Raw genomic sequence first — 12,801 nt, forward strand, 5'->3', positions numbered from 1 at the left:
AAGCCGCCGGGTCGCCGCCCACTGTGGAGGGGAGGGTGCCAGGCGTGCGGTGCGGAGAGAGAGCGAGGGACTATCTGGGGGAGGGACAGTGTGGGGGGGGCGCAAATTACTTGCCTCACCCCGGGTGCTGACAACCCACGCTACGCCACTGCCACCTCAAAATAGGGAGGGTCAGGGGGGCTTGGTGGGTGATTGGCAACACATTGAGCACCCCAGCATTAGGTCTTCATTTCCCCCCAGAACCTTCTGTTATATTAGATTCAACAAAGAGTTTACATGTTGAGAGAGCGAATCACTTCCCCCTGTTCTCTCTTTCCAGACCACTCAGCCGTTTTGTAATTTCATTCTTCCCCACCAGATGTAGACGTATTTTAAGGCACTTTCCAAAAGCTGACACATCTGCTTCCTGGGTTTTTTAGCTACCAGATTTCCAGAAACGTTTCATCAGCCCAAGTCGACATCCATCCACACGTGATAATATCAATACCACTTGTTGAGGAACACAAGCGAATAGCAAAGGGAACCTGTACAAATGACGCTGACACAAAACCTCACACACACATTAAGTAAAATAGAAACATCGCCATCCAAGCCACCCCCACCCACCATGGCCCCCTCCACCTCTCCCCCCCTTCCCCCCCCAATGTAACACTAATGTCTCAACAAATGAAACTGACCTGTAGAAAATGTAACTTGAAAAAAGAGACATTGCACATACTTTTGTAAACCAAGAAACCTTTAATAATAGTAATAATAATAATAATAATATACCACTTGTTGAGTCTCCCTAGCAAATGGATTCCAGAGGGCATATTGGGAAGTGAAAATGTCTTTTCATTTAATTGTTGGAAGAGTTGATTATTTGGTCCGCAGCATGGGCTGCCCCCAGTTTCAACACAAAGCCCCCTAAAAGCAAAAAACAGACAAAACACCTATACCCACCAAAACTAATGAAACACAGACCAAAAAGCAGGAACCCCCCTCCCCCAAACAACATTTCTAGTGTTTGTCTTCTGTTCCACTGGAGTTTTCTAGATTTTCAGCCCTCCGTCAAGCTATGCCACACCCTGTGTCCCTTCTCCTCCGGTACATTTCATTTACCAGTTGATTTGCGGTAATAAACAAAGGTAGCATATTAGTTGGCTAGCTCTGCATAGCCCTTGCTATGGCTTGAACAGGCTGCAATTTCAACTTACAATAGGGCACTCCCAGAAGGCCGTGACTCAGGCCTTGAACGTGCAAAATAATCTGGGGAAAGTGCTGAATGTGTGTGAAGTGTCTTCCAGCTGAAAAACTCTGGTTAGTACCCCAATTTATGTGATGAAGAGGAATCACGTCCAGGCCAGAGAGTGATTTCAAGCCTGACTTGAGCCATTGACACCTCTCATTTTACAGTGTCATTGATCTGAAGATAAAAGTGAAGGAAGAGATGAGGGAGGGAAGCATGAGGGCACAGAAAAGAAGATGTGAAGGTTGGAGGGAGACGCAGAATTGGAAGGATGCTGAAAGCATTAGGGGTATGTGAAAGTGTGAGCTGGAGAAGAAAGGATGAAGGCAGCCACTCATTTCTCTAATTATTGCCTGACCAGCTTTATGTGTTCGCACATATGTGTACACACACACACACACTTCGCCATGATCCTATCCCACGTAGTATATGTGAAAGTATGACAGCTACATAAGCAAGACTGGTCCTGTGCATCTTTCACATAGTCCCAGAATATTCTGCAAGCAAAGCCTCTTAAGCAGGATGAACCTAGAAAGATGAAAAACTGGCAGGGAAGGGACCACATACCAAGAAAAGCAGTCCTTGAGAGCACTTGTGTCTTTGTCACCTAGCATCACTGAGAGAAAGTTGAGATGAAATAGATTGCCTTTTTACACTTACAAGCATCTACCATTATCAATAATATTAGAAGCATCCTCACTAAGTTGTGCCCAGCTGCAGGAGAAAACAAGCTTGCTCCATCTTCCATGTGACAGCCTTTTAATATTTGAACATGGCTATCATATCTCCTCTCAGATGCTTCTTTTCCAGGCTGACCATACCCAGCTCCCTCAACTGCTCATCTTGACGCTTGGTTTCCAGACCCTTGATCACCTTGATTGCCTTTCTCTGCACACATTATAGCTTGTCAATGTCCTTCTTAAATTGTGATGTCAAAAATTGGACAGAGTACTCCAGTAGTGGTCTGACTAAGGCAGAATAGAGCGGGACTATTATTTCTCTTGATTGGGACACTGTACTTTTGTTGATGCTGCCTAGAATAGCATCAGCTGTTTTGCTGCTGCATCACCCTGTTGGCTCATGTTAAGCTTGTGGTCCACCAAGACCCCTAGATCCTTTTCACATGTACTACTGCCAATCCAGATGTCCCCTGACTTATATCTGTGCAGCTGGTTCTTCCTGCCTAAGTGCAGAACCTTCCATTTGTCCCTATTGAAATTTATTTTGTTTATTTGGGCCCAGTTCTCCAATCTGTTAAGATCATTTTGAATCTCAATTCTATCTTTCACAGCACTGACTACCCCTCCTAGCTGGGTGTCATTTGCAAATTTGATGAGCACCCCCTCAATTCCTTCATCCAAGTCATTTATAAAGATATTGAACAACAACAGGCTCAGGACAGAACCCTGTGGTACCCCACTTGTCACTTTTTCCAGGATGATAAGGAATCATTAGAGAGCACTATAATTTCAAGGTCTCCTTTCAGAATTATTGTAGCCAATCCAGAGCTGTACATGGGTTTGTTAGGTTTATAAAATAGCATCCTTCTTTCCTTTTAACTACATTGATCTAATATCTTTGTGTGATGACCGGTCACCAAGTCCGTAGAAAACTCTGTACAGTCCAGGAGTGTAGCGTGGGGGGTGCATAGCTCCAGGCGCATGATTTTGAGCAGGTGCCGGCTGCTGGGGGTCTCTGGGCCTGGCCTAGCTATTGTGCCCCTGGCCCCCTCGCTGAAGGGCTGCCTGGCCAGTGATGTGGGGATGCACCTGCCAAGGGCCACGTCGGCTAACCAGGCTCCCCCCTGCACACCCTCCATGCTCCTTGCCCGCCTGGCAGCAGCAGCAACTATTTGACTGTGCCAATAAAGGATGCAACGCCACTGGTACAGTCTGCTATTAATTTGATTGTCATGCATAACATGTTTGTCAACTGCAAATATTTGAAAACCGCTAACAGTTTCCTAGTTTGCTGAAGATACTACATGAGAAGGAAGTGTCGTGGTTATTTAGTGTACAAAGATACAGTACATCCATTGTGTCTTTTAATCAAATATGTGCTATGCGTCATAATTTGGATGAAGAAGATACTTTTGCTATGTGACACAGTTTGACTGAGAGATCTGATGCAGAGTTCCTTGTCTTATGCCTTGTTGTAAACCACTTTAAAAAGGGTACAGAGAGTCCGAAAAGAAAGTCTGTACCACTTTTAACCTACCCAGTTGAACAAAACCATGTATTCTGCCCTGCAGTCTCAGACAGGCAGCAGAAGCCATTGGCTTATTGGTTGCTGATGGGTCCCTGTTCATGGTAGTTGGGTTGTATTTGGTGTGATTATTCCAAGTTGTATGATCTGTTATACAGGCAGATGCCATGTTTGCCAGGTGTCCTCTGGTGTTCCTCCTCATGCATTGGTACCTTTCGTGACAGGTTCCTTGCCTTGGTGTCCACCAGAGTGCTTCAGTTTATGCTAGGTGGCTGTGAGCCACCTGCCATATTAGTTCCTAAAAATGGCTTTGATGCAGCATTGCTTCAAGCAGTTCTGGATAATTTAACTATTATCAAATGATCTCAACCGTTTATATACTGCATAACACAATAGCCTGTATAGTAAAGTGACGAAAGATATAGAAAAGATAAAACCAGTTAAAATTAACTGTAAAACTTACTTAAAATGCCTGATGAAATAATAAAAAGGATTTTACCAGGTGCTAGAAGTTCAACAGGGAGGAGGGAGCTTTTCTGATCTCAGCTAAGAAGAAGTTTCATAGAATTGAGCACACATTTCTGTGCATATGAGCTGTGTGTATGAGCCACGGGGGGATGCCAATGATGATGTCTCCAAAGACCTCAGGGACTGGGCAGGAATATAAGGAATCGGGCAGTCCTTAAGGTTTACTTGACCCAAGTTGACAAGGGTCTTGTAAATCAGTGCAAGAGCCTTAAACTTGGCCCAGCAGCATTTGGGCAACTATCGCAAATGGTGTGCATCTCCTACAGCGTGAGGGCCCCAGGGCCAGCATTGAATGTAGGCCTTTTTGAGGGCACTCTGGCAGCTGCCAAGAATGTCAGTTGGCCCTGCTTATCATAACGTCTTCTATCCTGTGCTAATAGAAGCTTGTGGTTCATAGGAGTGTGACTTCCATAGCCCTTTGGTTGCTTTGGAGATGAGAGAAAAACCGTTCTTCTTTTCAGTCTTCCTTTTAAAACAAAGTTAGGAGCTTAGTTGATGAATGGTCAGTTAAATAAAATGTATGTTTTATATGAGAATTGCTAGTAACTCCAGTTAAGTGAAAATAAAGATGTTTTGGTTGAGTGAGGCTACACTGCATTTTTACCTGTGCTTTTACCTCTTTAGCTGACTTGGTATCTTTCACGGCAAAGCCAGGTGGGTAAAATGTGACACCAATGTCCTTGTCTGTCATCTCTGTGCTTTATGTGTCCTATAAAGGCAGTGTCTACCCCCGTATAAGGTCTATTTCCGTGAATTGTATGAGGGAACATTCAAGACCTATTAGAAATATTCGTTGGGAAGTTTAAGAAGCAATATAGAAGCGCTGTATATTTTCATATATATGTAATGTAAGAAAAATTCATAGCAGGAGGAGTAAATAAACTCCAGTGCCTCTTGGCCACAACCAGCACTTCATCAGAATAACTTTGTGTGCTGTACTTTGATCAATAATGACATTTATAGCCCACGGACTTTCATCTATTAATACTATTTTTCTGCAGGTTATGCTTAGATTTCACATTGTGGAAGTGCCACAATAAGTTGATGCCATGTATTTATTCCTGCAGAGAATGATAGGGGACATGTATAGCAGGAGGGAGGTGTGGAAACCTGGAAGCAACTTCTCCCAGGAGGGCATCACTGATACAGCTATCTGGTTTAGTCAATAAAATTCTCAAATGAAGTCTGGTAACAAATAAGGAGAGTGGGTTGAACATCCTGAAATGCTTTGTCCATAAACTTCACCCCTGCCTTAGGGCATTGGTGGGGAACCTATAGCCCTCTAGATGTTGTTGGACTCCCATGTCCCATCAGCCCCAGTGAGCAGGACCAGTGGTTAGGGATGATGGAACTAGTACAGGAACATCTGGAAGTCCACAACTTTCCTACTCCTGTCTTATGGGGTAACAGGCTATGTATTTGCATCCAGAAAAGTTCTTTGGGTTTTGCCTTCATTTCACCTGCTTCTTTGCCATCCGATGTTGGTGCAGTAAACCATACTGTGTTACCTGTTGGTTGTTTCTCTGCTGTGTTACATTAGGTATCTGTTTTATGTCTTTAAGACACCAGTAAGAGAAGTGTTTAAAATATTAATTGGAAGCTGTGTTTCTCGAAATACAGCCCAAATATGTGATGCTGTTAAAAAATCCATATTTTTTTTACTTCCATCTTACAGTTGTCATTGTAACTGCTATGTTCTTATGCATGCAGTTTTTTCTGTTGTGCTTTATGGTTCAATCAGCCTTGTCTTGCTGCTTCCCCATTTGTTTTTCCTAAGCTTTATTCAATATGAATTAAATGCTGGCTGACTCAAATTTGATTTTGATTATCATCCTGAAGTTATTGTTGTGGTCACGTCTGTTGAACTGCAATCTTGAAAATGTGTCTAGTTAGAGATAAGGCACCTTCCCGGCCTCCAGCCCAAATGAAATGTCACGTGACGTCCCTGCCTCCTAAATTTTTAATTCTGAATTGTGGGAGTGATGCCTGGCTTCTCTGGGCCCCTTTGATTCAAGTCTGTGCCAGAAAGTGTTTGAAATACCAGCAATAGCATCTGTCCATTTGTGTTCTTAAAATATATGAAAGTAACAGATAAGCATAACAGTATATTGAAAAAATAGTTGATTTGATATAGTGATGCAACCTTCATCTTCAACTTCACCCAGGCACCATGACAAGGCAGATTAAATTGATGCAAGTACTTTCCAAGAAGAAATTCCAACGAGAGGGTGTCAGAAACCCTTGCTCAAGGGAGGTAGCCAACCTGCCTGTTACATCAAGATACAAATAAATAAGCTTATGCTACTAACATAAGATAATTGACCAAACTGCGGGAGGCAGTTGAAGACAGGAGTGTCTGGCGTGCTCTGGTCCATGGGGTCATGAAGAGTTGGATACGAGTAAACGAGTAAACAACAACAACAAAATTTGTTTAGATACCTGCAGAATTGTGAATCATTCTTATTTCCCCCCTCATTGTTTACCACTCTGAGATATTTTCTGGAATATGGTGCAATATATAAACATTCTAAATAAGAATGGAAGAACTATACCTTTTCTCACCCACTTATTCACCCACTGTTGGATTTTGACTGTTTAAATCAGTGGACATATAAGATTCCACATGAAAAAGTACATCAGCGAAGTCTCTTTGAGTTAAATAGCTAGGCATGGTCCCAGAGTCCACAAAATGCTACCATTGGCAGAAGGGCAGAGAGCTGGTTTTCCTCCATCCCTATCACACACCCTAAAACTCTGCGCTGCAGGGGTGTGGTAAGACCTCTGGAGCAGCATATGAGATGATGAAGAGGAGGACTACAGGCAGGGTGCAAAGATCCCTCCGCCCCCCATCCCCCCCCCATTTCCCAGACCTTTTTATGGCACTGCCGGCAGCTTTGCAGGGCTGGAGGAGGCGGGCAGCGGCTGGAGGGCGGCTCCTTCAGTGGGGAAGAGGTGGAGGCTCCGGGTGCGCCGCTGCTTCAGCGAGGCGGGGGAGGGTGGCGAGCTGATGCCGGGAGGCACCATGTCCAGCCTCCACCTCTTCCCTTGCGCCTTCCAGAACTTGGCGCCCTGCGCCACTTGCCTCTATGGGCAAAATGCCCCTGACTACAGGGAAAGGGGGAATTGACAAAAAATTGTATTCCACCAGCCTCTGTTAGATCATAGTCCCTTCTTTTCACGGGAAAGCAACTCAAACACCTAGTATTTAAAAAATATTAAAAATATCACTTTGCTAGGGAAGAAAGTATTCATTTATGTTTATATCCTAGGTGCAGCTGGTTGTGCTTTAAAAAGAAAACTAACAGGGCCCTTCCCACATGGGTGGAGGCCACATGTAGGAAAAAGGTGATTGTCGATCAAAGGGATGTTAACTAGTCATCCTTTGTCACATTGTGTACAGACTTGGGCTAGGTAGAATACACCTTTCTTAAATAAAGCATTTTAAAGTAAATTGTGTCCTTTTGATGTGAGGTGTTCAAGTCTTAAAATAGCATAGGAGGAAACCATAACATTTTAGCTGCACTTTATGGAACTAGCATAGCAAGAAGTAACTTTCAGATTTATTTTATTGAGGGTTTAACTTGTTTTAATCTTTTTAAAAGGAAAGCTGCAACCTCTGAACCTTTTCTCATGCGAAAATCTCAGGTGGTTGGTTGTCTTTCTCTAGTTCTGTGGTAACCTTTTTGACATAAGGTGACTGCAGCTTTTACACAGCAGCCAAAATGTGAACACACTATGTAATTTATGTTGTGATGTTATGATACTTGTTTTGTTTTTAATCCTTTCCCCTAATAGTTAAAGTGTATCACCCAGTGCATGGGGTGGGTGGCGCTGTGGGTTAAACCACTGAGCCTAGGGCTTGCCGATCAGAAGGTTGGCGGTTCAAATCCCCGCAACGGGGTGAGCTCCTGTTGCTTGGTCCCAGCTCCTGCCAACCGAGCAGTTCAACAGCACAAAAGTGCAAGTAGATAAATAGGTACCGCTCCGGTGGGAAGGTAAACAGCTTTACCATGAGCTGCTCTGGTTTGCCAGAAGTGCCTTAGTCATGTTGGCCACAAGACCCGGAAGCTGTACACCAGCTCCCTTGGCCAATAAAGCGAGATGAGCGCCACAACCCCAGAGTCGTCCGCAACTGGACCTAATGGTCAGGGGTCCCTTTACTTTTTATCACCCAGTGCTGTCATTTTTGTGAGCTTTCCACTATGACCTGAAGTTAACTATCCTAGGTAGCCACAACCAATGCAAATTCCATCCCTTTCCTAGAAAGCAGAATTAGCTATACATTTTACTTCCTGAACCAAACGTTGCCTTTAAGCAAGCTGTTCTCAAGGCAGTTTCTCTCTACCTTCCTTGAAACAAGAAAGTGAAATCATATACAGTCTCCAGAAACATGGAATAAATGTATATCCTGGTAGATTAGTCTAGCAACAGTAAATGAAACAGCAACCTTCTTTCTGTTTTTGATATCACTTTGCTGTCTTCCTTTATTACTCTCAACACCAGAAACAATTTCTTTAGTGATTATTTGTTCAACCACTCTAGTCTTAATTGTTCCGTCTATTCCACATAAAACATCTGTCTGATCCCATCCCTCCTATTTTGTTTGCTGATGGAATGTCTGTGGCTTGTCAATGCAAATTCTACCTAGCAAGGATAATTGGCATTTAATAAATGTTAAACACCTTTCCTGTATCACCTGTTCCATTTTCAAGACTGTGAGAGAAGGGTGGGGGACTGCATCTACCTTGTCCAGAGCCTGAACTCCCCAAACCCTCACAGGCCACTTTGACAGATGGGGTGGATAATCCACCTGCCTATCATCTAACATCACCATGACAGCAGATGCCCACATAGTTTGATTTCAAGCCATGTGGGCAAAGGAAGCAAGGTGTTCAGCAGCCTTCAATCAGCTGATCAGCTGCAAACCTTTGACCGGCCTGAGACTCACTGCCTGTGCCTAGGCACTCCTTGCAACTGTTTGGTGGGGCCAGGAGGCAAGTGGACATAGAGGGTGGACCAGCAGGCTCTATATTCAGGTGTGTATATACACCTGAATCGCCACCACTCCCTCTCATCTCTCCTCATTATTAAACTCCATCGCACTCATATAAGAGTTGTTGTTGTTTAGTCGTTTAGTCGTGTCCGACTCTTCGTGACCCCATGGACCAGAGCACGCCAGGCACTCCTGTCTTCCACTGCCTCCCGCAGTTTGGTCAAACTCATGCTGGTAGCTTCAAGAACACTGTCCAACCATCTCGTCCTCTGTCGTCCCCTTCTCCTTGTGCCCTCCATCTTTCCCAACATCAGGGTCTTTTCCAAGGAGTCTTCTCTTCTCATGAGGTGGCCAAAGTATTGGAGCCTCAGCTTCAGGATCTGACCTTCCAGTGAGCACTCAGGGCTGATTTCCTTAAGAATGGATACGTTTGATCTTCTTGCAGTGCATGGGACTCTCAAGAGTCTCCTCCAGCACCACATATAAGAGTATAATTTGCCAAGTCACATTTCTCTTAAATAGGCATCAGTTGTTGATTTCTGAGCAAGCGTATCCATTTTTGGTTTCTTTTATTTTATTAAAATCTATAAATTAAAATATTTTTAATTCAAGAATACAAAGTACAGTCATACCTCGGGTTAAATACGCTTTGAGTTGAGCACGTTCGAGTTGCGCTCCTCGGCAACCCGGAAGTAACAGAGCATATTATTTGTTGCTTGTTGTCACGCGTGTGTGCAGACATGCCGTCGCTAGTTATGTTTACCTCTAGATGTGAACGGGGCTCTGGAATGGATCCCGTTCGTATCTAGAGGTGCCACTGTAAAAAGTTAGATACGTTAAAATGCTGTCATAAACAGTGACATTCATAGGCGTAATAGGCCTTGGTCTTCAGGATGCTCAAACTAACACAATGCCATAACTACACTGTTAGTTCCTTCTTTGTACCAACCTTACTGTACTGCAGCCAGAACATGTCCTTTGGCAGGCCCATGTTAGCATACTAGGGCCAGGGCCTTTTCAGTACTGGCCCCAACTTGGTGGAACGCTCTGTCACAAGAGACTAGGGCCCTGCGGGACTTGACATATTTCCACAGGGCCTGCAAGACAGAGTCTTTGGTTTGGGCTCAGTCTGACTCTTATGTTTCCCTTCCCTTATGTTTTTGATTTATGAGCTACTATTAAAATGAGGCTGCATTTTAAATTGTATTTTAACCCGTATTTTAATTAACTGTTTGTTTGTTTGTTTGTTTGTTTGTTTGTCCTCCCCCCCATTATGTTTTTATTTATGTAATTTTATTGGTGTTAGCCGTCCTGAGCTTGGCTCTGGACGGGGAGGGCGGGGTATAAATAAATTTTAATTATTGTTATTATTAAAAGCAGTGCTCACATTGGAACTTCAGTAACTTTTGTGTCATTGATCTGACCAGTGATTTCATTTATTTTACTTTTAGAGTACCATGCTGCTATTTTGCACTTAAAGAAGGAGCACAAAAATGAAGTTGAAAAACTGAAGGTAAATATTTCTTCTCGTTCAAACCTATTTTTAAAAAAGGGATTCCCTCCTCTTTTAGAAATATTGTATAACTTGCTAATTATTCTGATAGAGTCCTTCCTTACAGGCATAGGAGCCCCAGTGTGTACACAGAGCACTGCTCCCTGCAAGAGGTGCCAGTGAAGGATGCAGAGTCATGGTCTCGTTCTTCTACTTGTGTGGATCTGCTCACTCCAATGAAATGATTGTAGCAGTCTATATACGCAAGAATTAGGAAGAATATGATTATGCATTCAATCTATTTTCTTTGAATGGCTTTCAGTTGACTAGCAGTTCAGTTCATCTTAGCTTGGAGAAAGTTGAGTTTGAGGGGGTTTTTCTTCTTCAGAGACTACAAATTGGTGCAAAAGAATCTGTTAAACCGATCTTGTTAGGCCCAAGAAATTGTTGAATTCAGCAAACATCAGAGCAGCCCTGGTGAATTAAAATGGATGAGTGATTGTGTGCACACTTACCCAGCTAATATCTATAGTCAAACTTGTTTGTGTAGTGCTTCAAAAATTTGCAGACTTGTTTGATCAGAGAAGACAAGAGGACAAAATAAGCTATTGTGCATAACATCTCATCTTTATCTTGTAATCTATGATCCCAAGCACATTTTCATGGGAGTAAGTTCTGTTAAAACAGTGGGACTTCCATGTGTTTATATCCAGTATATCAGGATACATGTTAGAACATCAATTATTTGCACATTTCCCCCATCGAGATTGTAGCTACCTGCTTCAACCATATTGTGCAAGAAGAGACAGTATCTGTGTACATTTGTTTCATTCCTGGTACATATCTTCACATCCTGCAGTATACCACAGGGTCAGTGCTAGGTCTTCCACTTCTTTGAAGGAGTTGGCATTATGCTTCTCAATTTTTGACATAGCACAAAATTGGAAAGCCCAACTCTTTCATTCCCTGGGACCAATAAGGCAAGTCCACATATAAACAATTCTTGTAGAAATGCATTTTCTGCATTCCCCACCAGAGGTCAGTTAAGTATTTCTCTCTCTCTCTCTCTCTCTCTCTTTCCCCTATGCTGCTTCAAGCTTGCTTTTATTTAAGTATGTATAGTACTTATATTAAAACAAAAACAATACTGCATCTTGTGCATGCAGTATTGTTTAAAGAGCAGTTGCCTTGTCCTATTTCCAGGTCCATGGCCACAAATTTTGTATTTAAGGTGCCAAAGTGGGGGGGTGGGGGTGGAATGAATGTGGAACATCCAGAACCTAAATAAAGATGGTCTAAAGCTGCAGTCCTAACCCTACGTATTGGGGAGTAAGCCCCATTGAATTCAATACAATGGACTTTTGAGTTGACCTAGAATTGTGCTGTGTTGTGTTTACATTTATTTCATTGTATTAAATATTCATAAAAACAAATAAGATTTCTGAAAAGAGGAGCTGGCCTGGGTCAGTTATCTCCTTGCCTTTCTAATTTGCTGGCCAGTAAACCTGTCATCCTATGGAGTTGAACAGAAAGCAGTTCTAATTTGTTGCTGCTGCCTAAATTAGAAATGGTTCTAGTCTATCATGAGTGGAATCCAGGTTGGCCAGTGAGACAAAAGTTTAAAATCCAAAGGAAAATATTCAGTTACCAGTCCACAGAATGGCAGGTGAGAATAAATAGCACCTGCTGAAAACCTTTTTGCATAGACAAGCCTACCCAGATGTTAAAATGCTGAGGTAATTTTATCTGTTTTAGTGATTTTTTCTTGATTTTCTTGTGTGTGTTTTTTGTAAACTGCTTGGACGTGGTGGTTGGTTGTTGTTTTTTTTACAGTCAAGGAGTATATAAATTTTATGAAATAAACAAAATAATGGCTGGGATCCAGACTTGGTTCTTGCTGGCCGCAGTATCCCCTGAGTGGCGTTCTGCTTGTGGGATGCTCCTACTGGTAGAAGGTGGGAAGCAACTTTTGCCATTAGTCTCTTACCCTTACACTCTCTGAAAAACTGCTCTGGATAGGTGAGGTTCTAAGAACTGGAAGTTACTTTTTCCTTGAGGTTTGAATTGTGCTGGATAACATAAAAGCTTCTGGAAACATTGGAGGAAAAAGTAAATGTGTTCTCCTTTCTTCCTTGGAAAAAAAATCAAGAGGTATAGATGCAAATTTTGGTGTGTGGATTATAAAACCATAGATCATTAGCAGAGCGTCTGCTTTGTATCCAGAAGAGTCAAGGTTCTTTTTATTATTATTTTTATTTTATTCAAAATTAAAACAAAACATATTATCCAGAAACATATCATCCTTAGCCCCCCCATTTTTCCTCCCTCTCCCCACCCTCCCACACAAACCCACCC

At 42.7% G+C, this 12,801-nt stretch overlaps 1 protein-coding gene and 1 long non-coding RNA gene across 3 annotated transcripts in view; one reads left to right on the forward strand and one right to left on the reverse strand.

Moving 5' to 3' along the window:
• The window catches only part of LOC310682500, a 30,696-nt gene extending 26,396 nt beyond the window's left edge, over positions 1-4,300 (reverse strand). The window contains exons 1-2 of one of the 2 annotated variants that reach the window (XR_014513914.1): positions 3,933-4,300; positions 772-906 (exon numbers count right to left, since the gene is read on the reverse strand). This is a non-coding gene — a long non-coding RNA (uncharacterized lncRNA). Of the gene's footprint in view, positions 1-771; positions 907-3,896 lie in introns of both variants that reach the window. The other variant, XR_014513915.1, reaches the window with a different exon arrangement.
• FMN1 (formin 1) overlaps positions 1-12,801 on the forward strand; it is a 109,681-nt gene that overhangs the window by 14,373 nt on the left and 82,507 nt on the right. Inside the window, exon 3 of the mRNA XM_083449758.1 lies at positions 10,406-10,467. Within this exon, the coding sequence (XP_083305884.1) occupies positions 10,406-10,467 (62 nt within the window). The remainder of the gene's footprint in view (positions 1-10,405; positions 10,468-12,801) is intronic.

The sequence above is a fragment of the Podarcis tiliguerta genome, assembly GCF_965153285.1.
Source record: "Podarcis tiliguerta genome assembly, chromosome: 1".
Taxonomy (NCBI): Eukaryota; Metazoa; Chordata; class Lepidosauria; order Squamata; family Lacertidae; genus Podarcis; species Podarcis tiliguerta.